The 23,992-nt window shown below is 32.4% G+C and overlaps 2 protein-coding genes across 3 annotated transcripts in view; both read left to right on the top strand.

Annotated features, from left to right (window-relative positions):
* The window catches only part of LOC143067018 (symplekin-like), a 43,568-nt gene extending 34,240 nt beyond the window's left edge, over nt 1–9,328 (top strand). The window contains exons 24-32 of one of the 2 annotated variants that reach the window (XM_076239947.1): nt 633–662; nt 2,927–3,027; nt 3,762–3,846; nt 4,399–4,497; nt 4,876–5,063; nt 5,341–5,517; nt 6,746–7,132; nt 7,637–7,729; nt 9,152–9,328. In XM_076239947.1, the coding sequence (XP_076096062.1) occupies nt 633–662; nt 2,927–3,027; nt 3,762–3,846; nt 4,399–4,497; nt 4,876–5,063; nt 5,341–5,517; nt 6,746–7,132; nt 7,637–7,729; nt 9,152–9,193 (1,202 nt within the window). In that variant the 3' untranslated portion in view covers nt 9,194–9,328. The remainder of the gene's footprint in view (nt 1–632; nt 663–2,926; nt 3,028–3,761; nt 3,847–4,398; nt 4,498–4,875; nt 5,064–5,340; nt 5,518–6,745; nt 7,133–7,636; nt 7,730–9,151) is intronic. The other variant, XM_076239948.1, reaches the window with a different exon arrangement.
* An 8,366-nt stretch (nt 9,329–17,694) lies between these two features.
* Nucleotides 17,695–22,425, top strand: LOC143069850 (uncharacterized). The gene is made up of 4 exons (XM_076244654.1): nt 17,695–18,856; nt 19,587–20,458; nt 20,921–21,019; nt 22,414–22,425. Exons 1-4 carry the CDS (start codon nt 17,695–17,697, stop codon nt 22,423–22,425), a joined length of 2,145 nt encoding a protein of 714 aa, XP_076100769.1.
* The last annotated feature ends 1,567 nt before the right edge of the window (nt 22,426–23,992 follow it).

Raw genomic sequence — 23,992 nt, 5'->3', positions numbered from 1 at the left:
TTGATCATTGAGAAGCCTAAAATTCCCTTAAGGGGGTCTCATTGGGGGGTTCCGATCCCGGATCCCGCTTAATCTTTTGTCAGATTCCCGTATCCCGCTTACACTATGTATGTAAGCAATTCTCATTTTTTTGCCATTTCCCGGGTCCCGCTAGACCTCATTTCCCGTTTTCCCGACACAATAATTTGACTTTCACGTGTCACACTTACAAAAAATCGGCAATCCCGCGTCACTCTTAGACTCCAATGAGACCCACCCTTAACAACACAAAGTAATTAAAACGTTTAGCTGATTTTACAGAGTTATCTCCCTGTAGTGTTAGGTACCACCTTAAGAGGGAAAAAAACAATTAAACATGAGTTCTGCACATATAATCTGCTAATGAAGGCATTTTTGATGTTGATTATAGTGTTTATCTTTATTCTTTAATATGAGCTATGGTCAAATTTCCGAAATAAGAGAGATAACAAATAATTATTAATAATATCTACTTATTAAGTTAAAAATTGTGTGTTTAGAATAACTGCTAATGGTGCATGTGTATACTACTGTATTTAAAGTAATGAAATAATTAATCAGTACCTCTAATTAATCAGGACCATTTGATCACTAATTAATCAGTTCCATTTCAGAATATTCAACTGGTCCAGTGAAACACTATGGTAATCTTCTTGATTTCCATTATATGATGCCTCATGTGCTAGTCATATATATAATGAATTCATTATGGTAGAGGAAACATCTCCATGGTTTGCATGTGGTATTGGAATATTGGTGAATGAAATGCAATATTTATTTTCTTTTTCAAAGAATGAAGGAAAACTTTAAGAGAGAAATTATATAGACACAAAGGTTTTAAAATTTTAAATAAAAAACATCTGTAGTTAAAGTTTATACAATTGCTACCTGAAGTAAGGGATTTTTGTGTCGATCCTTAAATAGTAGATTTTTATCCAGCCGTAAGCGGTTTAGCTACGGAAGTACTTCCTAGCTCAGCCGGTTAGAGAGCTACCTTTAAACACAAGGTTCCTGAGTTCGAGTCCCAGATGACAATGTGATGTTGTAATTTGAATCATCCTTTTACGTAACACTTACATTATGATTCTAAGAATACTATGTACTAAATGGTATTTTTGAAGCTATTATTTTTTTACGGTTTCCATATCCAAACATTGACTTTGCCATTTCTACAACTAGGTATAGGCATCTAATATCTACAATGCTTCATACACCAAAGTTATAAAGAGATGATGAGTCTTTTCTCAGAATCTTTGTTACATAATGCAATTGTTCAACTCCTATAATTGTCACAATATTGAACATGAACTTTGTAAATAGTTATTCTATTAGACGAGTAAGGTGAGGATTTGTTTTAGCTCTGCTTTAAGGTTTTTAGGTTTTCAGGTTATCAGGTTATCTTTATTTAATAGTTTTCTCTCTATATTGAACTTTGATCAATCAGGTACAATAAACAGTTGTTGAAATTGACAAGATTATAGAACTTTAACTATGTCATCAAATTGCATTTTATAATTTTGTAATGAATCACTGCATAATTGAATATTCATATATTTCAATTGATTGTGTTGTGTTATAATAGTAAAGATTGTTTTTCAGAAAATTTATTATTATACCCCTGATTTGAAAAAAAGGGGGTATACTGTTTTACCTCTGTCTGTCCTTCCATCCGTCAGTCCGTCCGTCCCATGAATATTTTTCGTCACATTTTTCTCTGGAACTACACTACCAGGATTTCTAAACTTTGGTTTCAGGCTTGATATAAGTCAGCTATACCGTGTGATGCGTTTTCAGATTCATCACTCGACAACTTCCTGTTTACCGAACACTTGTATCATTTTTACACCTGATAGCCAAGTTGAAAATTTTTCGTCACATTTTTCTCAAGAACTACACTACAAGGATTTCTAAACTTTGGTTTCAGGCTTGATATAAGTCAGCTATACCGTGTGATGCGTTTTCAGATTCATCACTCGACAACTTCCTGTTTACCGAACACTTGTATCATTTTTACACCTGATAGCCAAGTTGAAAATTTTTCGTCACATTTTTCTCAAGAACTACACTACAAGGATTTCTGAAATTTGGTTTCAGGCTTGATATAAGTCAGCTACACTGTGTGATGCGTTTTCAGATTCATCACTCGACAAGTTCCTGTTTACCGAACACTTGTATGATTTTACACATGATAGCCAAGTTGAAAATTTTCGTCACATTTTTCTCAGGAACTACAAGACAAGGATTTCTGAAATTTGGTTTATGGGTTAATATAAGTCAGCTATACCGTGTGATGCGTTTTCAGATTCATCACTCAACAACTTCCTGTTTACCGAACACTTGCATATTTTTACACTATTAATATTATCCACTTGTGGCGGGGGTATCATCAGTGAGTAGTAGCTCGCAGTTTCACTTGTTTGAGTCAGCTTCAATTCTATACCCTATTACTATACTACTGGCATTCTTATTGTTACAAAATCATTGATTTTATTACTCTCCTTAGAGCACTATTAAACTTTTTTAGAATTTAATAGGTAGCTGAAATTATTTAAACAAAATTCACCTCACAAAACAACTTGATTCAATGAAAAATGCATTTTGCAATAATGATTAATATCCATATAAAGTTAATGCGTGTTTGCATTTAAAAACATTTATATGGTATGCTTATAACTTTCTATATATATGTTTACTGTCAAGACATATGGTATGCTTATAACTTTCTATATATGTGTTTACTGTCAAGACATATGGTATGCTTATAACTTTCTATATATGTGTTTACTGTCAAGACATATGGTATGCTTATAACTTTCTATATATGTGTTTACTGTCAAGACAGGGGAATGTATTAAAAAGTTTGATGAAAATGTTTGATATCAGATTATTATGTTTTTTTTGTATTTAGCAACCCCATCACCAGAACTGGTTGAAAGAGTAAGAGATCTCTATCACAAGAGGGTACCAGATGTCCGCTTCTTAATTCCTGTATTGAATGGATTAACAAAGGTATGTATAAGTTCATTTATGTATGCTGTTGACTGCTTGGATATAAAAAAAGAAGATGTGGTATGATTGCAAATGAGACAACTCTCCACAATATACCAAAATGACACAGAAATAACAACTTGGATAGTATTGTTGTACTGTGCTTGCTCTGAGGAGAGAAATTTATAACTTGATCCATTTCCAGTTCAAACCAATGACTTTAATATTGTTATTTGTTAAATAATACCAAACACCTGTCAATTTGCATTAAGGAGTGAGAGCAAAAACTGGTTAACTAAAAAATAATAACAGTTAGTTTTCTTTTGACTAGTACTGTTATATTGTAAGTAAGTGCGTCTAAATTTCTTAATCATGTTGGTCTTGTCCAATGCATCTTTATATTGAATAGCTTTTTATCCTTTTAGCATACATTCAAAACACGATTTAATATTTTCGTACCTACCAATTTTTGTTGATTATTGAAAAATTGATTTTCCTGGGTACTTAATTTCCTGCTTATATCAAGCTTAAAGGAAATTTTGTATTCTATTGAAAACTTAAAGTATTGTTTACCAATAATCAATGACATCTTAATTGGTCTATTCTCATATAAATCATAATGAGGCATTTTACAGTGATTATTCTTCAATTTTGAGAGGATCTTCCTGTCTTTAGTAAGTTTTTTTTGGCAAACAGATAATGCTGACAATTCTGACCATGTTTGATTACTATCTATTTATAACTTTGTTTATCAGAGTGAAGTAATAGCTGCTCTGTCCAAGCTGATTAAACTGAATCCCATTGTAGTTAAAGAAGTGTTTAACAGATTACTTGGACATGGTAAGTATATATCATCTTTTATACAACCCTGTCAAAACCAGGACATATTAATGTCTACTGATATATACACTTTGTGTGTATGTGCATGAAGTAAAATAAGAATTACAGGCTCTTTGTAGCCTCCAGTATCTATTACTTAATAACACTCAATTATAGTAATCTGTCTCAGTGTGCCATACATTACTCAATTTCAGATTCTATGTGTAAATGTGAGATTTTCTAAGGAAGTTACCACTTTAAATAGTTTGAGCACAATTACTAAACCTATAAATCCTAGAACTTCAAATTAACATAAAAGATATAATAAAAGAAATCTAAGGATTAATCATGTTATTTATATTCAAGGGGAGACTACCTACAAATTACTATTGTTTCATCTTCTAATTGCTATTATTTTATAATGGAAATAAAATGATAGGGTTTATTGATCTGTGATACTTATGTGCCTTTAATAATTGTTTCCTTTTTTTTTTTAGATACTACTACAATTACCCATAGTTGCATGTGGAGTTTATATGTCCTTGTTTTATATTTATTTGCTTTGTTTTTCAGGAGATGCTGCTTACAATTCCCCCTTATCCCCTGTGGAGCTGTTAATTGCCTTACATAATATTGATCCTACAAAATGTGACATGAAAACTATCATCAAAGGTACTGTTCTTAATTTGTTTTTATTTGGAATTTGAAATTTACTTTATTTTAATTGATATTAACTAGCCACTTATGGTTACAGGCTTGGCTTAGACTTTATAATGAATATGACATTACATGAACTGTAAACCAACTTATTGTTTGTGAGCGATTCTTTTTTTGCGACTTTCGATAGTAGAAAAATAATGCAAACCTAAATCGTTAAATTTAAAAACTTGGATCTATTCTTATACAACTACATCAAGTGAATTTGAAAATCTCAAAATTTTAATGCCACGAGTGGGCTAGAAATGGTTGAATGATAAATAAAGCAATCACAAAAATAAGTTGATTTACAGTATTGGCAAATAAAATAAAATGATGTTTGTTTATTTTCAGCTACAAACCTATGTTTTAGTGAGAAGAATATTTACACCCAGGAAGTATTGGCTGTTGTGATGAAGACATTGATGGAACAGACTCCCATTCCTACTTTATTTATGAGGACCGTTTTACAGTCATTGTCAATGTACCCTAGAATTATAGGCTTTGTTCTGAATATCTTACAAAGACTTATCACAAAACAGGTACATCTTAGTTGAAGGAATCTGTCAGAATAGAATTGGTTTCAAAAGGATTCATTGTTTTGTAGATTAATATTTTGTAGTCTTATTTATTCAAAGCAAAAATTAGATTAAACAAATGTAAATTAGAATCAGCCATATTTTTTTATGAGATGTCATTTCTTTATTTAAAGTCACACACCTAAGATTTATCCTGGTTTCAATGCTTCTTAAGAAAACTGTTGTTCAAAGTTTCATGCTTTCTTGAAACTATAACTTATGTAGTATGATAATTATCCAGGTATGGAAACAGAAGAAAGTATGGGAAGGATTTATACGTTGTTGTCAGCGTACCAAACCTCAGTCTTTTGCTGTCATGTTACAACTACCAGCTCCACAGCTAAAAAGTGTGTTTGATACTTGTCCAGAACTGAGGGAGCCATTATTAGATCATGTCAATACTTTTACAGCACATCAGGTAAATTACTAGCTTAACAAAAGTGTGTTTGATACTTGTCCAGAACTGAGGGAGCCATTATTAGATCATGTCAATACTTTTACAGCACATCAGGTAAATTACTAGCTTAACAAAAGTGTGTTTGATACTTGTCCAGAACTGAGGGAGCCATTATTAGATCATGTCAATACTTTTACAGCACATCAGGTAAATTACTAGCTTAACAAAAGTGTGTTTGATACTTGTCCAGAACTGAGGGAGCCATTATTAGATCATGTCAACACTTTTACAGCACATCAGGTAAATTACTAGCTTAACAAAAGTGTGTTTGATACTTGTCCAGAACTGAGGGAGCCATTATTAGATCATGTCAACACTTTTACAGCACATCAGGTAAATTACTAGCTTAACAAAAGTGTGTTTGATACTTGTCCAGAACTGAGGGAGCCATTATTAGATCATGTCAATACTTTTACAGCACATCAGGTAAATTACTAGCTTAACAAAAGTGTGTTTGATACTTGTCCAGAACTGAGGGAGCCATTATTAGATCATGTCAATACTTTTACAGCACATCAGGTAAATTACTAGCTTAACAAAAGTGTGTTTGATACTTGTCCAGAACTGAGGGAGCCATTATTAGATCATGTCAATACTTTTACAGCACATCAGGTAAATTTATAGCTTAACAATTTTTAACAATAATTCTGATGTTTGTTTTACAGGGTTCATTGAACCTCATTTTCATGGTTTATCTGTTAACATTAATTGGTGTTAATATGGTCAGGTTCATTGTAAAATTAAATGTTTGTCTGACAACTACATTCAGTTGTAGTGTGCTTGCCTGGAATTCTTGGGTTTGATCTTTGGAGGGTCAAACCAAAGACTTGAAAATTTGTATTTGTTCACCTGACCTTTATTTTACTTCCATCTATAATTGATAATACTTTGTTAATCTTTTCGTTAGTCTCTTTTTTTTCTACTTACTTTGTTGTTTTTTAACTTCTTTGGTTAGGAGCAATGGAGATCAATTAATCTTGAATTTATAAAAGCTTTGTAGCAGACAAAACGAATTGCAACAAACTATGAGGCAATAATGTAGCAAGCCAGCATTTACACCACTTCAAATTTTCAGCTTCTAAATATGATTCCTAAGTAGTGTGAGCCCTGTGTGTTACAGTTTAGCCAGTGACAATTAAATTATTGAGAATTCCACATTTTGATTATTTTATGTGTGTGTGTTTTACAGAAAGCTTGTATTCCTAGAACCATCATGAATGTCCTTGAGAAAGACCCAGAAGAAGAAAAGAGAAAACAGGAGGAAAAGAGAAACATAGAGGAAGGACAGAACTTTATCATGTTACAACCTCATCAAATCAAACTAGAAAAAACAGACAGTTTTGAACCAGCATCACAATTTATGCCTCCGCCAAAAGATGTTACGGAAATCAGAACAGTACAGGTGCTGAGTGACGGCAACCGTAATATGGACGGTGATCGTCAAAGACAGGAGGCAGAAAAACAAAGATCGTCAGAGGAAATACAACAGGATGATGATCGACGAAAGAGAGACGATGATAGGCGTAAAGAAGATGAACGTAGAAAAAGAGATGAAAAAAGATCAACAGAATCAAGGGTTAGTAGTAAATGACTCAGGCCACACTGAATAAAATACTTGTTGTTCAGATATTTTTGATAGAAATAGAGGAGCAGTGACCTAAATTTTATTTTTCAAACATCAATACATAAGATTGCCATAGGAGACAGGAGCAGAAAGTGTTACCCATCTTTCCATCTTTTCATTTTTTCCTCCTTTAGTCTTTCCCTCAGTTCAATTTTCAATGCAAAGCTTGAGCTGGGGCATTTGTGTTCTCAGTGTACCCTGTTTACTAAAATACAGACTTGATTTGCAATGAAAAAATATATATCTAACACCTGGAAACATGCCAAGCAAAAAAAGTTTGGAGTGTTAATTTTATAGAACAAGACATTAATTTGATGTGACATTTTATAGCTGGAATTATTTTATTGGTTCATGATGCAACATTCAAAGTGACTAAGAAAAAATCACAAGAACATGTTAGATTGACCTTTTACTGAAAAAAACCCACATCTATTTAGAATGTATGTATAATTGTAGAGAGTGAAGTCTGACAGAGATGTGATGATGAGGGATGTTTCTCCAGAGAATACATTAGCTATAGCTGAAGAACCAATGGATACTACAGATTCTGTATGTTACTGTCATAACTAATTGTTTTACAGAAAATCAGTAGAAATACAGCATCTCTAGTGTTACAGCATGCATATTTATAAATTCCACATAAACAAACAGGCTTAACATAACATATGCTACATTTCTATGTAGTTAATGTCCTTTAACATGTTGATTTAGAGTGAAATTAACTCTACTGCTTTTTCTGTTGCCTAATACAATGTTGCACAGTTTAATTTATTGTTGCTTGGTTAATAATTTTCGGCTCTCCCTTGACACCATTTGTGAGGATGGTCTTTAGAAACAATGGTAGGTCCATTGGAAGGGGAGGATAAACAGCTGACTTGTGTTAAGAGAGAGCCATATCTCTTGCACGTAAAAGACGTAGATTCCGACAAAAGAGCAGGTTAATGCCGCTACAAGGCAGCACCTGCACCTGGAAAGGGATTAATATAAGTTGCAATAACTTGTTTCCCAATCCACTATAAATAAATATGTTTGAATTAATAACCAGTAGCAGATATATCATGCATAATTAGGACAATAAAAAATAAACAATAAATTCAATAGATTTCAGGTCTGCAAAGTTTTTCAACTAGAATGAATTAGCGAAATGTTAACTACAAAATGAGTATATTTCATAAGACACAGACGTTTTGCATTACTACAGTTCACTTATGTACCCTCAAAGACTTGTATCAGGAGTGGTCAGAGGGTATAACACTCTCCCGACACAAGGATTCATAATTAACATTGCTATACCAGAAACAACATTTTAATATTTTTTTTATATCAAGCAACATGTTAGCATACTATACTGAGTGATGCATTGATATATGTTGTTGGAATACTTTTCTTATGAAAGAAATTTGAAAATTAGCTTACAAGAATTAGAATTGAAAATAAGTTGTTCATAATTTTGAAAAGTTAAACTCTCATTAAAAGATTTCACTACTTTCTTGGCTTACACTATTGACAAAAATTAGAGCTGCTTCAGATAGAAATCGAATTTATGCAAAGGCATATCAATACTTCATATTATTTACTTCGGTTTAAAATATGCAAAAAAAATCTCTATGCAAAGTCTGTAAATGTTTGAAAATTGAGTTGATATACCAAAAATTTAACAACAGACCAAAATTTATCTTTTTTGTAATTGATTGTTCCAGCATCAATTAAAATCATATGTATGTAAATGTGCACTTGCATAAGGTCAATTTCTATCCGACGCAGCTCATCAGACAAGTCTAATTTGGTACAGTTACTTAATATGGAATTAGATTGATATACATTGTTTCAGTTATTACAACAAAGTGCATACTTCATTATTTGTTATAGACACTATTGTTACTCTGAGTTTACAGTTTCTAATAGTAAACATGTTACTCTTGCTATGTCATAATGTTAAATTATTTTAAACTATAAATTATTTTTTTTCAGTCATCAAGAAGAGAATCGAGGAGAGATAGGCCTAGACATTGAAGACATTGTGTTTATAAACAAGTGTGGCTAAAATGAACATTTCATCACTGTTTTTTTTTCATCTCATGTTTTTGTTAAGATTATTGTTTGTGCTATATGTGTCCATATTTGTCAATAAAGTAGTGCTGTATCAAATATTCTTTTTGAAATTATTATAAATTACTAATAATAGTTACATAGTGTGTTCGCTCGAACCCCATATGGAATTTACTGACCCCGTATATATATCATATTAGGTCACTAGCACACTATGTAACGAATTTATCTTACTGACTATCTTTATTTGTTGAATTGAGACTAGAGTTGTCTCATTTGCAATCATATCACATCTTCTTATTTCTATATTAAAGCCTTCAAGTGTTCAATTTTAAGAACCTTCTTCAATTGGTCTGCACTAAAAAAAATAATGCAAACAATAACTATTTATTATCAACAACCTTAATATTTCAATATTAAACAGAACTTTCAATACTTTTAAATAATCAAACAGTGCCAAAGTCGTAAATCCACTACTAATCGTGTATTGAACTAAGCCCCGCCTCCCTACTAACCTAATATTGAATATACACGGTTTCCACGTAGACGATTTTAACCAATCATATTCCTAGAAATGTATAGGAGGTAAGATAAACCGGTATACCTTATTTTTTTTAACATTAGTTAGTTCACCAGAAAACTAAATTTCATTAGTAATAATCCAAAAGGATCTCCTTTCAGTGAGACTCATTAACTAAGATATTCTAATATGTGAATATGTAAAATTAGATTTAACTTATGTTTGGTATTAAGCTTCATTCAAGCATGCTGTATAGTGATGCTTTCAATATTCATATCGGATAAACTTCCTTTATACATTATACATATATATCCTTTCCACTATAGCCATGTATGAAATATTCATTTTAAATTTGCTTTTCATGGAATAGTTAAATATCCTTATCACAATAGTCATGTATGAAATATTCATTGCAAATTTGCTGTTCAACAAATACTGATATAGCCTTATTGACAAAAGCCATGCATGACATATTCATTGCAAAGTACCTAGGAACTATAAATCAAAGATTTCAAAAATTAAGTATCATGCTGTATGTGCTGTATCATCTCAATTCCTTGTCAAATTCATTTGTTTATAAATTACTTATAGTACATCATAAGTGAGCATTAGAGTGCCCTACACTATAAATATTTTGTTTTTATTTTACATGCAACTAGTCACAAAATATGAGACTGGTATGCTAAACTGGATGAGGATATAAAGCTGTTAATTTTAGAATTTAGAAGACGTTGTATATAGACGCCTTATGTTAGGCGTTTCTGTTTGTCGTATGGCCATCGTCCATTGTCCTTGAACTCATTTTAATGGTTGGAGACTGCTCATTTAAAAAACTATTTTATTTTTATCATGTGAATTTCGCACTCATGAGCGAAAGATGGGCGAAAGATACAAGAAGGCCGTTAAAACTCATAGATCAATATAAATTGACAACGCCATGGCTAGAAAAGAAAAAGACAAACAGTTAAATAATAGTACACAAGACACAACATAGAAAACTAAAGACTAAGCAACACGAACCCCACCAAAAACTGGGGGTGATATCAGGTGCTCCAGAAGGGTAAGCAGATCTTGCTCCTCATGTGACACCCGTTGTGTTGCTCGTGTTATTACAAACCCGATAAATAGTCTTAATTCAGTAGGTTACATTCATGAAAAGGGAAGAGGAGTGAAGTTACAACATAAGGAACATATCCGTTATCATCTGTCAAACGGATATTCCATAACGGTCAACCAACTCGTGATGGTGTCCATAAAATTTACAGAGGTGATTTCAACTTCACCATTCGGAACTCTTGGTTTGATAGCTTCAGTGTGAGCAGCAATCCTCTATCAAGGAAAACATGGTAGGAAATACAATCAGAGGATATCGTATCAATTGGAACTTCAATATATACTCCGTAAGCAGGCGCTGCTGGAATGATGCTTCAAAGAAATAGAACATTCAATTGGGAAGCTGAAACCATTTCTTTTGTCCTGTTTAGTTTTGATTTCAACCATGGAATGACGATAAGGTATACATGACCTTACCTCATTCACATGATTGATTGGTCAATGATTTTTTTGTTGTTTTTTGTTTTGCCAATTGTGCAAGGGCTTTATACTCAAGATCATATACACTCATGTAGTAGTTTTATAGATAAACTCTTCATAGATACCAAGATTAAATTTTGCACCTACGCTAGACGTTGTGTTGGTTAGATTCTCAACTGTTCAACAAATGTTCTTAAAATTGTAATATGTTCTTTCTTATGTCAAAATGATGGTCTAGTTTGATATTGAATATTTTCATGTTTGCCATTCAGGAGTTATGGTCTTTGTAATTTCGGTACAATTACTTATGAACCATATTGCTCTTAAAATTTCAATAAACTGTAACTTGAATTGTTTTGGTCTGTTTCATAGATACCATAAGCAATATTGCAGCTGTATTTGGTGAATTGAATACTTTATAGATGTGCATATCTGTTTTCAGGTATCATTTGACCATGATCTAGTATCATTTTCCATTGGTCAATGTCAAGTTTCCTTAGTTTGTTCCATTTCTCAATAAGCAGTATGTCAGCTATATTTAATGTATAAAATGATTGTAATGTTATCAAATCTGACTGACAGAATTCATTTGACCTTGACCTCATTGTCCTTTTCATTGGTAAGTGTTAGGTTCGTATGCTTTGGTCTATTTCTTAAATACTTAATCCAATAGGACAGCTATGTGGAGTGTATGGATTGGTTTTAAGGTGACATTGATATAATTTTCATGGTTCATAGGTCAATGTTAAAGTTCATGGTTAAGTCTGTTGCTGAAATATTTATAATCATTACGTCAATTATACATGGTATATGGTAAGTTTTTAAGGTGTACAGATAAGATAAGTCATTTTATTCCAGTTAAAGGACCCATGGCGAGCAAAGTAAATAACTATAGTGATTTTGATAATTGATGGACACAAATAATTTTGAATATCATATATAAGAATATGAAAATGTGAAGGGGTTAAACATTTTTTTTTAAATCTCTGTGTAGACATGTTAATTATTAAAAATGGAGAAATACTGAAAATTAATTTGTTGTTACATACATTACCGTTTAAATGACGTAAAATAACCATATAAGGGTTACTGGTTCTTGGGTGTATCTTAATATCAATCTGCTACCTTGTTGTTTACGACAATTCCACTTTTTTTTTTAACTTATAAAGTGACGTAGCAAATAAAAGATAAATCTATTTCGCTCGGAATTTTCAGTTAAAGTTCCACTAACAGCCAAAGTTGTATGCATCTTTTTTTTAAATTGCGACAGGGCCTATTTACTGTACATTGACCTCAAGAAATATATAGATGTCAACAACAATATATATTTTTAACTAAATTGTTTACATAATTATGTAATCCGTTTGGAGCTTTGTGCAGGCATATGTTGACAAGCATAATATTATCGTCTTGCCTTTCATAATACTACAATCAAATTATCAAGGAGAAATATGTCTCAAGTAGTATTTTCTGATTCTTATATCTTGAAAGTGGATGACGATATAATATCATTTCACAGTTATATAATATACTTATTTCTTTACAATGTGTAGTTTGTCAAAACAGTTATCCTAATGATATTTTAAAAATTGTTTACAATTAATTAACATTTTTTAATATCTTGTCTAACATGATATATTTCTGTTTATATTATATCAATATCTGTCAATCATTGACTATAAATATTAATTGTATTAAATTCCTTCTGTTGTAAAAATAGTTGTTACTGTCATTAATCGACGTAACTAATAAACATTTCAATTAAAATGCAGTGGGAGATATTTAAAATAACAATATCTAAAAAAAAGACATACGAGGGTACACACCTTTTCCCCTTTTTCAAGTGAGAGGTTTAGCTACCTATAAAACCAGGTTGTATCACCATTTTCTACATGAGAAAATGCCTGTACCAAGGTCGGAGTATGACAGTTGTTGTCCATTCGTTTGATTTGTTTGAGCTTTTGAATTTGCCATGATAAGGAAATTTCCGTTTTGTGATTTTAATTTTTATTGTAGATTTCTTATAAATTATACTTTTTTTATGTGATGACGAATATAATCCATGACTACGAATTACAAAAGTAAGAACTTCTTGCACCGATTCTTTACCACGATAGGAGTAGGTCCGGTAAGGACCGATTTTGGCCTCAAATTTCAGGTTCATCTGACATTAGGTTTTGAACACTTTTTAAACACTTAGTTTTTGGTGGGGTTCGTGTTGTTTATTCTTTAGTTTTCTATGTTGTGTCATGTATACTATTGTTTTTCTGTTTGTCTTTTTCATTTTTAGCCATGGCGTTGTCAGTTTGATTTAGATTTATGAGTTTGACTGTCCCTTTGGTATCTTTCGTCTCTCTTTTAAGTGTCTATTTCATTGGAATCAATTAGTTTATGTGAAAGATTTTAACTGATTTAGTCATTAAAAACGATCTGATTCAAGCTTAAATATGAAAAATGTACAAAATATGCCGAAAAATGTCACTTTTTAGATGGTTTTTGTCAAAAATGAAAGTGCCCGCATCCGTGTTTATCCTCAACCTTTATATATGTTATGTATTATCATCAAATACAACTTACTTTTCAATATTGAGGATGAACACGAATGCGGCCACTTTTGTTTTACACGAAAACCGTCTAAAATTTAACTAAAATGATAGAATAGTGAAGATTTCAGTAATTGAGCATGACTTAATGGTGCTAGTACCCGATATTTGTGCATTGTATTGTCAAAAACAGCCCACATTTATGTAGCAGAACCATTCTACTGTCTAATAAATAACTAATAGTTTAAATTCTAAACATTTTGTAAAACTGCTATATTTTGGGGTCAAAAAGGGGTCTTACTGAACCTACTCCTTTAATTGGTGAAGAATTATGTAATTCGTGATCATAAATTTTATCCGAGATGCGTTGTTTACTTAGTTTTATTGTAGCTGCAAAAATTATATATAAGCACAACACTTTATAAGCTTAATTCGTGCTGGGTGCTTTTCTGGATTTACCTTAATCGGGTAACCTCAAAACCAAACCATCATTTTGAATTAGTAGCATGCATACATTATGGAAGTAGTTATTTCTCCAAATATAACACCATTCAAAGTCAAGATCAAATGTCCTATGCGTAGGCGATGAAATGAGTAACTCATACACACATCTACTTCAAAATTTTGGTACATTGCACCCTTTTCCCAACATGTCGAGTAGGTGTTTATCATATTTAACTTCAAATCAAGTTGTCGAATCCATTCATACTAAGCGTAACGACATCAATAAAACAATATAAAATTATTAAAAAAGATATTGCAGTAATTAAAAACATCTATTTGATTTAATAGAAAAGTTACAATGAAAACAAATGTCTCTGTACTGTAAGTATGTTACCATTGAAGAGTGGTAAAGCAAGTGGTTTCCCATAAGTTTCCAATTACTCTATTGTTGTCCTATGTTATTAGTCAGATATTTTTACCGATCTAGAATCAGTGATTCACCACAGGCTGTAGTGTACTATTGCAAATACATATATAAAGGTGGAATATTTTGTTATGTTTTCATATGTCTTCCAGTATAGTACTTTAGAAAAAACAGTATTTTGTCTATTATTACTGCTAGAGGGAAATTACTGTTCACCAAATATAGAACTATCAGTCTTGTCTACTTACTCATGAGCTAAATGAAAATGTCATCAAATGGTATTAAGTTGAATAGATAGTGGTTTAGCAACACGGAATCTTTTAAACTCCCTCAGAAAAAATGTTTGATGACGGTTTTAACTTATAAAACAACCTATCATTTTTATATTCTATTAAGTATGTTATAACTTAGATTGAAATAGTTTACACCCAATTTTTGATGCACTTTCAGATTTTGAACGACATGTTTGCTATTGTTAAACCATGTACATTTCCTGAAGTTTAGACATGTAATTTCATTGCAATCGAGGTAAACATCATTAGTATTACATTATAAAGTTATTGACAAATCTTTTATTATAGTGGTATTAAAAGACGCTATTAATATTTTTCTATGAATATTTTGGTGGTATTTTGATAAATGACTTATTAAAGTATAAATAGAGTCTATTTTGTTTGTGAAATTTAAAGCAGTGAACCACTCTTTGATTTGCATTCGTTGGTGAAGGTAAGTATTTATTGTAAAAATCATCAATACAAAATAAAGACAGTTGAAACGTAAATTAAAATATTTCAAGAATAATCAAACTTTTCTCTTTTTTTTTGGTTTTATATTGCTGTATATAACTATATCATATGAGCTTGAGTTTTACAAAGAATACTGAATATTCTGTCATTTTTATACGACCGCAAAATTTGAAAAATTTTTCGTCGTATATTGCTATCACGTTGGCGTCGTCGTCTGCGTCGTCGTCGTCGTCGTCGTCGTCGTCGTCCGAATACTTTTAGTTTTCGCACTCTAACTTTAGTAAAAGTGAATGGAAATCTATGAAATTTTAACACAAGGTTTATGACCACAAAAGGAAGGTTGGTATTGATTTTGGGAGTTTTGGTCCCAACATTTTAGGAATTAGGGGCCAAAAAGGGCCCAAATAAGCATTTTCTTGGTTTTCGCACTATAACTTTAGTTTAAGTTAATAGAAATCTATGAAATTTTGACACAATGTTAATGACTACAAAAGGAAGGTTGGTATTGATTTTGGGAGTTTAGGTCCCAACAGTTTAGGAATTAGGGGCCAAAAAGGGACCCAAATAAGCATTTTTCTTGGTTTTCGCACCATAACGTTAGTATGAGTAAATAGAAATCTATGAAATTTAAACACAAGGTTTATGACCATAAAAGGAAGGTTGGTAATGATTTTGGGAGTTTTGGTCCCAACAGAATAAGGGGCCCAAAGGGTCCAAAATTAAACTTTGTTTGATTTCATCAAAATTGAATAATTGGGGTTCTTTGATATGCCGAATCTAACTGTCATGACTGTGTATGTAGATTCTTAACTTTTGGTCCCGTTTTCAAATTGGTCTACATTAAGGTCCAAAGGGTCCAAAAATTAAACTTAGTTTGATTTTGACAAAAAATGAATCAGTTAGGTTCTTTGATATGCTGAATCTAAAAATGTACTTAGATTCTTGATTATTGGCCCAGTTTTCAAGTTGGTCCAAATCGGGGTCCAAAATTAAACTTTGTTTGATTTCATCAAAAATTGAATAAATGGGGTTCTTTGATATACCAAATCTAACTGTGTATGTAGATTCTTAATTTTTGGTCCTGTTTTCAAATTGGTCTTCACTAAAGTCCAAAGGGTCCAAAATTAAACTTAGTCTGATTTTAACAAAAATTGAAATCTTGGGGTTCTTTGATATGCTGAATCCAAAAATGTACTTAGATTTTTTATTATGGGCCCAGTTTTCAAGTTGGTCCAAATCAGGATCTAAAATTATTATATTAAGTATTGTGCAATAGCAAGTCTTTTCAATTGCACAGTATTGCGCAATGGCAAGAAATATCTAATTGCACAATATTGTGAAATAGCAAATTTTTTTTTAATTAGAGTTATCTTTCTTTGTCCAGAATAGTAAGCAAGAAATATCTAATTGCAAAATATTGTGCAATAGCAAGATTTTGTTTTAATTGGAGTTATCTTTCTTTGTCCAGAATCAACTTAAAGCTTTGTTATATACAATATACAATGTATATTCACTTTTTACTACCAACTGATAAATTAAAATAATCTTTACCATTCAGTGATAACAAGCAGTTTTTTTACATCTTAATATTTTATGATGTATTTAAATGAGTAGTTATTGTTGCAAACTCCATTAGAAATTTTAATTGAGATTAGTTTTGGAATAAGGGAAAGGGGGATGTGATTAAAAAAATTGGGTTCAATTTTTCTCATTTGAAATTTCATAAATAAAAAAGAAAATTTCTTCAAACATTTTTTTGAGAGGATTAATATTCAACAGCATAATGAATTGCTCTAAGAGAAAACAAAAAATTTAAGTTCATTTGAACACATTCATTCTGTGTCAGAAACCTATGCTGTGTCAACTATTTAATCACAATCCAAATTTAGAGCTGAATCCAGCTTGAATGTTGTGTCCATACTTGCCCCAACCGTTCAGGGTTCAACCTCTGCGGTCGTATAAAGCTACGCCCTGCGGAGCATCTGGTTATCAAATGATTTAGATATTTAGATCTAAGTCCGTACAATATATAAAAACATACCGCATTTCTTTACATTTTATCATACTCATCATTTCAGAAAATGAATATCTTGCTCGTGCTATCAATTGGTTCAGTAGCTTCCGTGGCAAAACTAAATCAAAATGGGATACAGTATGAACAGTTCACAGAATTGTACCCATACGAACTTGTGATTTCTAATGGGGGTAATATGCCAACCGATGGGGTAAAAGTCGACTTACAAAATAGCGGAGGCATGCCTAGTCCCGGAGCGGACTGGACTAACAGGCCGGTAGTTAATTTTCAAAAGGTTACTGATGTTGGTAATGTTGGATCTGACTGGAATAATAGACCATTAGTTCACTCACAAAAGATTAGTGACATTGGTAATGTTGGAGCTGACTGGAATAGTAGGCCGGTAGTTCACTTACAAAAGATTAGTGACATTGGTAATGCTGGAGCTGACTGGAATAATAGGCCAGTAGTTCACTTACGAAAGGTTAGTGACATTGATAATGTTGGAGCTGAATGGACTAACAGACCAGAACATCACTCACAGAATGGGGATCAAATGCCTATCGGTGGAATAACTATCGACTTACAAAATAGTGGTGGCATGCCAAATGCTGGACAACACTGGGCTACCAATAGGCCAGGAGGTCAATTGCAAAATGGTGGAAGCATGGGTAATACTGGAACTGAGTGGACTAACATACCAGAGCGTCACTTACAAAATGGTGGCAACATGGGTAATACTGGAACTGAGTGGACTAACATACCAGAGCGTCACTTAAAAAATGGTGGAAGCACGGGTAATACTGGAACTGAGTGGACTAACATACCAGAGCGTCACTTACAAAATGGTGACAGCATGGGTAATGCTGGAGCTGAATGGACTAACAGGCCAGAGGGTCACTTACAAAATGGCGGCGGCATTGGCAATACTGGAGCTGAGTGGGTGAACAGGCAAGGAAATCAGCATGATAGATCAGCTGATATGCTTACAAGCGCGGTTGGTAATTGGTTAACGGATGTACCAGTTCCAACCAGAAATACCGAATGGGGAGGCGGAACTGCTAATTCTAATGGCCAATCCTTGCAATCATCTTCAAATCAAAATGCAGGATGGTTAGATGCACAAAGTAACATAAATGGGGGATGGATAGATATGGCCGGTGATAGATTGTTGTTTGATAGAGTGGGCACTGAAGAATTGCATCATGACATTGCTGTTGGTGGGAATCCTATAACCTCTAATGGAAGAGACGCTGCTACTGAAACAATTGGATTGAGAGATTCTTCTATCGGTTCAAATGGTGGAGAACAATTTTTGATCGATGTTGGATCCAACATACCAACCAATTTTGCTGCCATGGATTCAGTTGGACGTCAGGTAATTGGTAGACCAAACTTGGCACGTAAGTAAATATTTGTAAATGTAAGATGCGCACGCACAGACAAAAATTACAATGATAAGTAATACTCTTTAATTTTTACAGCGATTAAAGTAAGCCGTATTGTTGTTACTCTTTCAGAAATTCGCAATGCATTTGTTTCTTATTCATATATACGCCATAGTTTTGTTACTTATTCAGAAATATGTCAAAGTGTTGTTACTTATTTAGAAACACGTCTTAAATTTCTTCCTTATTCAGAAATACGCCATAGTTTTGTTGCTTATTTAGAAAAAATGTCATTGGGTGTTGTTACTTATTCAGAAAATCGCCATGATAGTGTTGTTTCTTAAAATAGAAATACGCAAGTTATTGTTGCCATTAGTTTAGAAATGCTCTATAACTTAACTTAAAAACCCGATATAATGATGCCGCTTTATTAAAAATACGCCATAAGTTGTTACTTATTTTTACTCTGCATTTAAAAATACCCCATATCGTTGTTGCTTGTTCAAAAATAGCATTATGTCAATAATTGTGTTAGAACCTCGAAATTCAATCGTGCAGAAGCCAAACTGTGACTTTTGTCTTTCCTAAAATATGGTTATTCTTTTTTTAATGATCATTAGTCCATATCAAGAAACATTTGATACATATATTTGCCTTTCTTGTGGGCAATAGCCAAGTAATGTGACATTAATTGTTTTAAAAAATTTGAACACCGGTTCACCACTGTTGTCTTTATTCCCTACAGATTTACAACAACGTCATAACTGGGCTCAGCCTTTAGAAAGACAAACAACTGCAATAAACCCGTCTGACAATTCAAGTACACTATATAATAACGCTGTTGGACCAATGGTATTGTCTGACAATTCAAGAACACCACCTAATAACGTTGTTGGACCAATGATATTGATTGTTCACTTGCAAGGAAATCAAGGAACAGAAAAGGGATTGTCTAACGTTGGAAATGTAGTTCCATCAACTGGTGTAAAAGGATTACCAGTATCGAGAAACATGGATAACAGAAATTTATTATCTAATGTTGAAGTAGGTGGTGGAGTAAGATCGAATGTCATATCAGCAGGACAACGTCTAACAGACTCACCAAACATGTTTGCCGGTGGCAGTGAACGTAGATTAGGAATAACAAAAAGTAATTTTAACTCCAGACGTTTTGGTAATCCGGATCATTTCGGTGACACCCGAAGTAATTCTATTATGCCGAACCGATCACAAAATAATAACAATTTTTTAACCCGACAGCGTATGTCCTTAAATGGCTTGTATAATGCTAAAGGGAATAATTTCAATGTGAATGGAGTTCAAAGAAGTTTAGATGGAATGTCGATTGATACATCAAATTCCGCTATACAAAGACCAAATATGCTGGATTCTAATTTTGGAGCTTTTGGAAAGATACAATATACACCTATACCACAAGCCTTACGATCGGACCCATGGTATGTTTCATCTTTAACAGAAAGACGGGACATGGGAGTCAAAACAAGACCAAATGGTGACCCTTCTTCGGTGATTTATGATAGCAATAACCGTTTAGTCCGACAAAAGGATAGGTTATATGGACACAAAGTTGCTATGCAGCTGTATGGGAAACCAAAAGTAAGATCATATTATACCGGAATTTAGAAATTAATATTACTCTCTGGTGCAGCACCATCATCAAAGTATGTTTCATAACATAAAGGGGAAATATTTGAATTTCGGAGGGAGGGTTTGGTAGCAAAATGTTTTTTTCTTTACCGACGGAATAATTTTTTGATATTTATCGAAACTAAACAGAAGTAAAGACCGGTTATTGAAGATTTGAATCGCTCTGGGTTTAGATAATTTATGGATTAAAAATTCATCAGGCTTTGAAAATAAAATTGTCATGAAATCAAGTAAACATGAGGACTAAAATGAATGGTTTACTTCGGAACTACAAAAATGGGATGATGCAAAAAATGTACTCACAGAAAGTGAAACAGACTAAAATATCAGCGCTTCGTCTTTAATTATAACCTATACTCACCTTATAATGCCACTGGTACTAATAGTTATAATTATCATTTTGGTTTTCAGGGATCATATGGAACAAGAAATACTAAGTATTATGGTAAACAATACGTGCCTTATAAAAAACGTTATGAAAAATCTTACAAGAAACAATATGGAAAAAAGGTAGATATTTATAAACGAAAATAGAAATGTTCTCTGGCATTACCTTAATATACAACAAATAGAAGAATGAGGCAATTATAAGTCAGAGATCAAATGGCGTCGAAATAAAAACACTACAGGGCACCATACTGCATTCACACACCGCATAGTAAGATATAAAAGGTCCAGACATGACACGAGAAAAATAACGTCCTGACTTATGAACAAAACAATAAAAAAAAACAAATATGACAAACAGCAACAAACGACAACCGTTGAATACAAGTATTATTTTTTTATACATCTAATATTATCAGAAAGAATGTTTGAAACTGTACAGAAATCATTGACAGACATTTTAAGTTTATTCATGTTTAACATCAAAAGTTCTTGTGAAGTAAAAATGAATATCTACAGTGATTGCGTTTAGACACAACATGTTGAACAATGACAATATAGGATAATATTTCTACTATCCTAACAAGTACGAAATCTATGCTATTGGTTGAATCTGAACAACATATCAAGTCGAACAAAAAAATGGAGGACTAAGCATTCATATCTTCCAATTCAATGCTAGTACATGAAAATGAAACAATAAAAAAACAATCCAATACGCTGCCTTGAAATAAAAAAGAACCAGACAGAAAACCCTAGCCGTATTGGGCAAAACTTTTTGGAACTTTTAGTCCTCAGTGCTCTTCAACTTTGTACTTGTTTTAGGCTTTCAAACTTTTTACATCTGAGCGTCACTGGTTAGTCTTGTGTGGACGAAACTAGCGTCTTGCGTATTAAGTTTTAAACCTGGTATCTTTTGTTAGCTATTATTCGTGTGATTCTTGCCCTATATGTTCTCCCATTTATTTGTATTGTAGTCCTGTCAGGTAATGTTGTCATTTTAATGTTATATTATATTTAGCGGGAGAATTGGCATGCCACAAAACCAGGTCCACCATTTTGTTTCTTAAAATGTCCTGTACCAAGTCAGGAAAATGGCCATTGTTATATTATAGTTAGTTTCTGTGTGTGTTACATTTTAATGTTGTGTTTCTGTTGTGTCGTAGTTTTCCTCTTAAATTTGATGCGGTTCCCTCAGTTTTAGTTTGTAACCCGGATTTGTTTTTTTTTCTCAATCGATTTATGAATTTCGAACAGCGGTATACTACTGTTGCCTTTGATTGAAGCCATTTTTATTGTAAAACCTATGGTATTATTTAAGCATGTCATTTATTGTTGTGCACTCGACTCCAATCTTAATCGACTAGGATTGTCAGTTTTCCTATCGAAGGTCGGTGGTTTTCTCTGAGCGCTCCATTTGCCTCCACCAATAAAACTGGCCGCCGAAATAGCTTAAAACTGGCGTTAAAACACAAAACAATCAGAAATCAAATCATTTATTGTATTTATGCTTTCAGGGAGGATACTAGACAGAGACCAAAGAATTTGATTTTGTAAATATTATTTATTGATTAAAAATCCATAAATTGTGATATGTGTCATGTAATAAGTTCATATGCACTCTTACGAGTAACAAATGATTAATTTTTAAAAGCAAAATGTATACCCTACATAAAATTATTACACACGATACAGATCAATGTATTTCTTTTATTTTCAAATTATGCATCGGAAAAAACTATCAAATAGAATTGTGAAATGAAATAGAATTATTGAGAATCCATATGGATCAGTTACTGATATCCAAATTTCTGTTATTAATTATTTTTTAGAATGTGACCTTTTGAATAAGAATTACTTACATCAGGAATACGACGGATACAACATATGGAGCAGGATCTACTTATCCTTCAGAGCACCTGAGACCATCACTGATATTTTGGTGGGGCTTGGGGTGCTCAGTTTTCTTTCTAGTGTTTTTATTACTGATATTTTCTTTCTAGTGTTTTGATTACTTATGTTTGCTTTCGGTCTTTTTTGGCAATCGCATTATCAGTGTGTGCTTGACTTATGAGTAGAGGTTCCTTTGGTATCTTTCGCCATTCTTTCTAAAGTTTCATTTTGATGAATTGATACGATCATCTTTAACAGTCTACAACTACACGAGATAATTATATTCTCCCCTGTTTTTATGTTACACTAGAACATTAAATAAAAAGTCTACTAAACGTTACTAAAGTCCACAATATTACATCTTTGAGGTTCATACAACGAGATATATCTTTTTGTGGGAAATTGATAACACGAATATATTTACTGTTATGTAAAATAGCTTTCAGCTGACATTCTGTATAGCTGGAATTCTATTATATTTGTGAATGTCAAATTATACAAAAATCAGTTAATCATAAATATATGAATACATGAACTTAGATATTACATTAATCCATGATATAACTGTTTTTCAACGAAGTTTTATTTCGTATTAGTTCAATATGAAGTTGAAAAAATGATTGATATTATTGAATTACGTTATTTTTTCAAAATGGGTGGATTATTCAAATTACCACTGGAAAGGGTATATTTGGTAAGGGGGGATTCTTCTCGAACTGAAGTAAACATGTTTAGCCCACCCACACTGAAACAGGTCAATTTACCTTTGAAAAAAGTAAAATCACAAAAATAATGAACTCAGGAGAAAATCAAATCGGAAAGTCCCTAATCACATGGCAAACTCAAATGACAAAACAAATAAAAAACGAATGGACAACAACTGTCATATTCCTGACTTGGTACAGGCATTTTCAAATGTAGAAAATGGTGGATTGAACCTGGTATTGAAACGATGGATATTTTTCACATTCAGTTAATTCTTCGTTAAATTACCCAAAACAATATTATCTTCATCAAATATCCTTTCTATGTGAAATACCCTTTCGTGATGCAAATGATTTTATGCAACTTGTGCTTAAGATACTTTTGTCAAGTTAATTTTTATTCAAAGGGGAAAAAATATGCAATACTTTGTAGCAATATTTCGTTAATAATTTATTTTTTTAAGCCTGTCTTCTTTAAATGCGGAAATATATTTAATTT

This window comes from Mytilus galloprovincialis, chromosome 3 (assembly GCF_965363235.1).
Source record: "Mytilus galloprovincialis chromosome 3, xbMytGall1.hap1.1, whole genome shotgun sequence".
Lineage (NCBI taxonomy): Eukaryota > Metazoa > Mollusca > Bivalvia > Mytilida > Mytilidae > Mytilus > Mytilus galloprovincialis.
This window is presented reverse-complemented; position numbering and strand designations above follow the sequence as displayed.

Excerpts from the sequence above, each read along its gene's own strand:
- LOC143069850 (XM_076244654.1), top strand. The coding sequence starts at position 17,695 with ATGCCTAGTCCCGGAGCGGACTGGACTAACAGGCCGGTAGTTAATTTT. Across the intron at positions 18,857-19,586 it reads TGGTAGACCAAACTTGGCAC|ATTTACAACAACGTCATAAC; the intron begins GTAAGTAAATAT and ends TATTCCCTACAG. Across the intron at positions 20,459-20,920 it reads AGCTGTATGGGAAACCAAAA|GGATCATATGGAACAAGAAA; the intron begins GTAAGATCATAT and ends TTTGGTTTTCAG.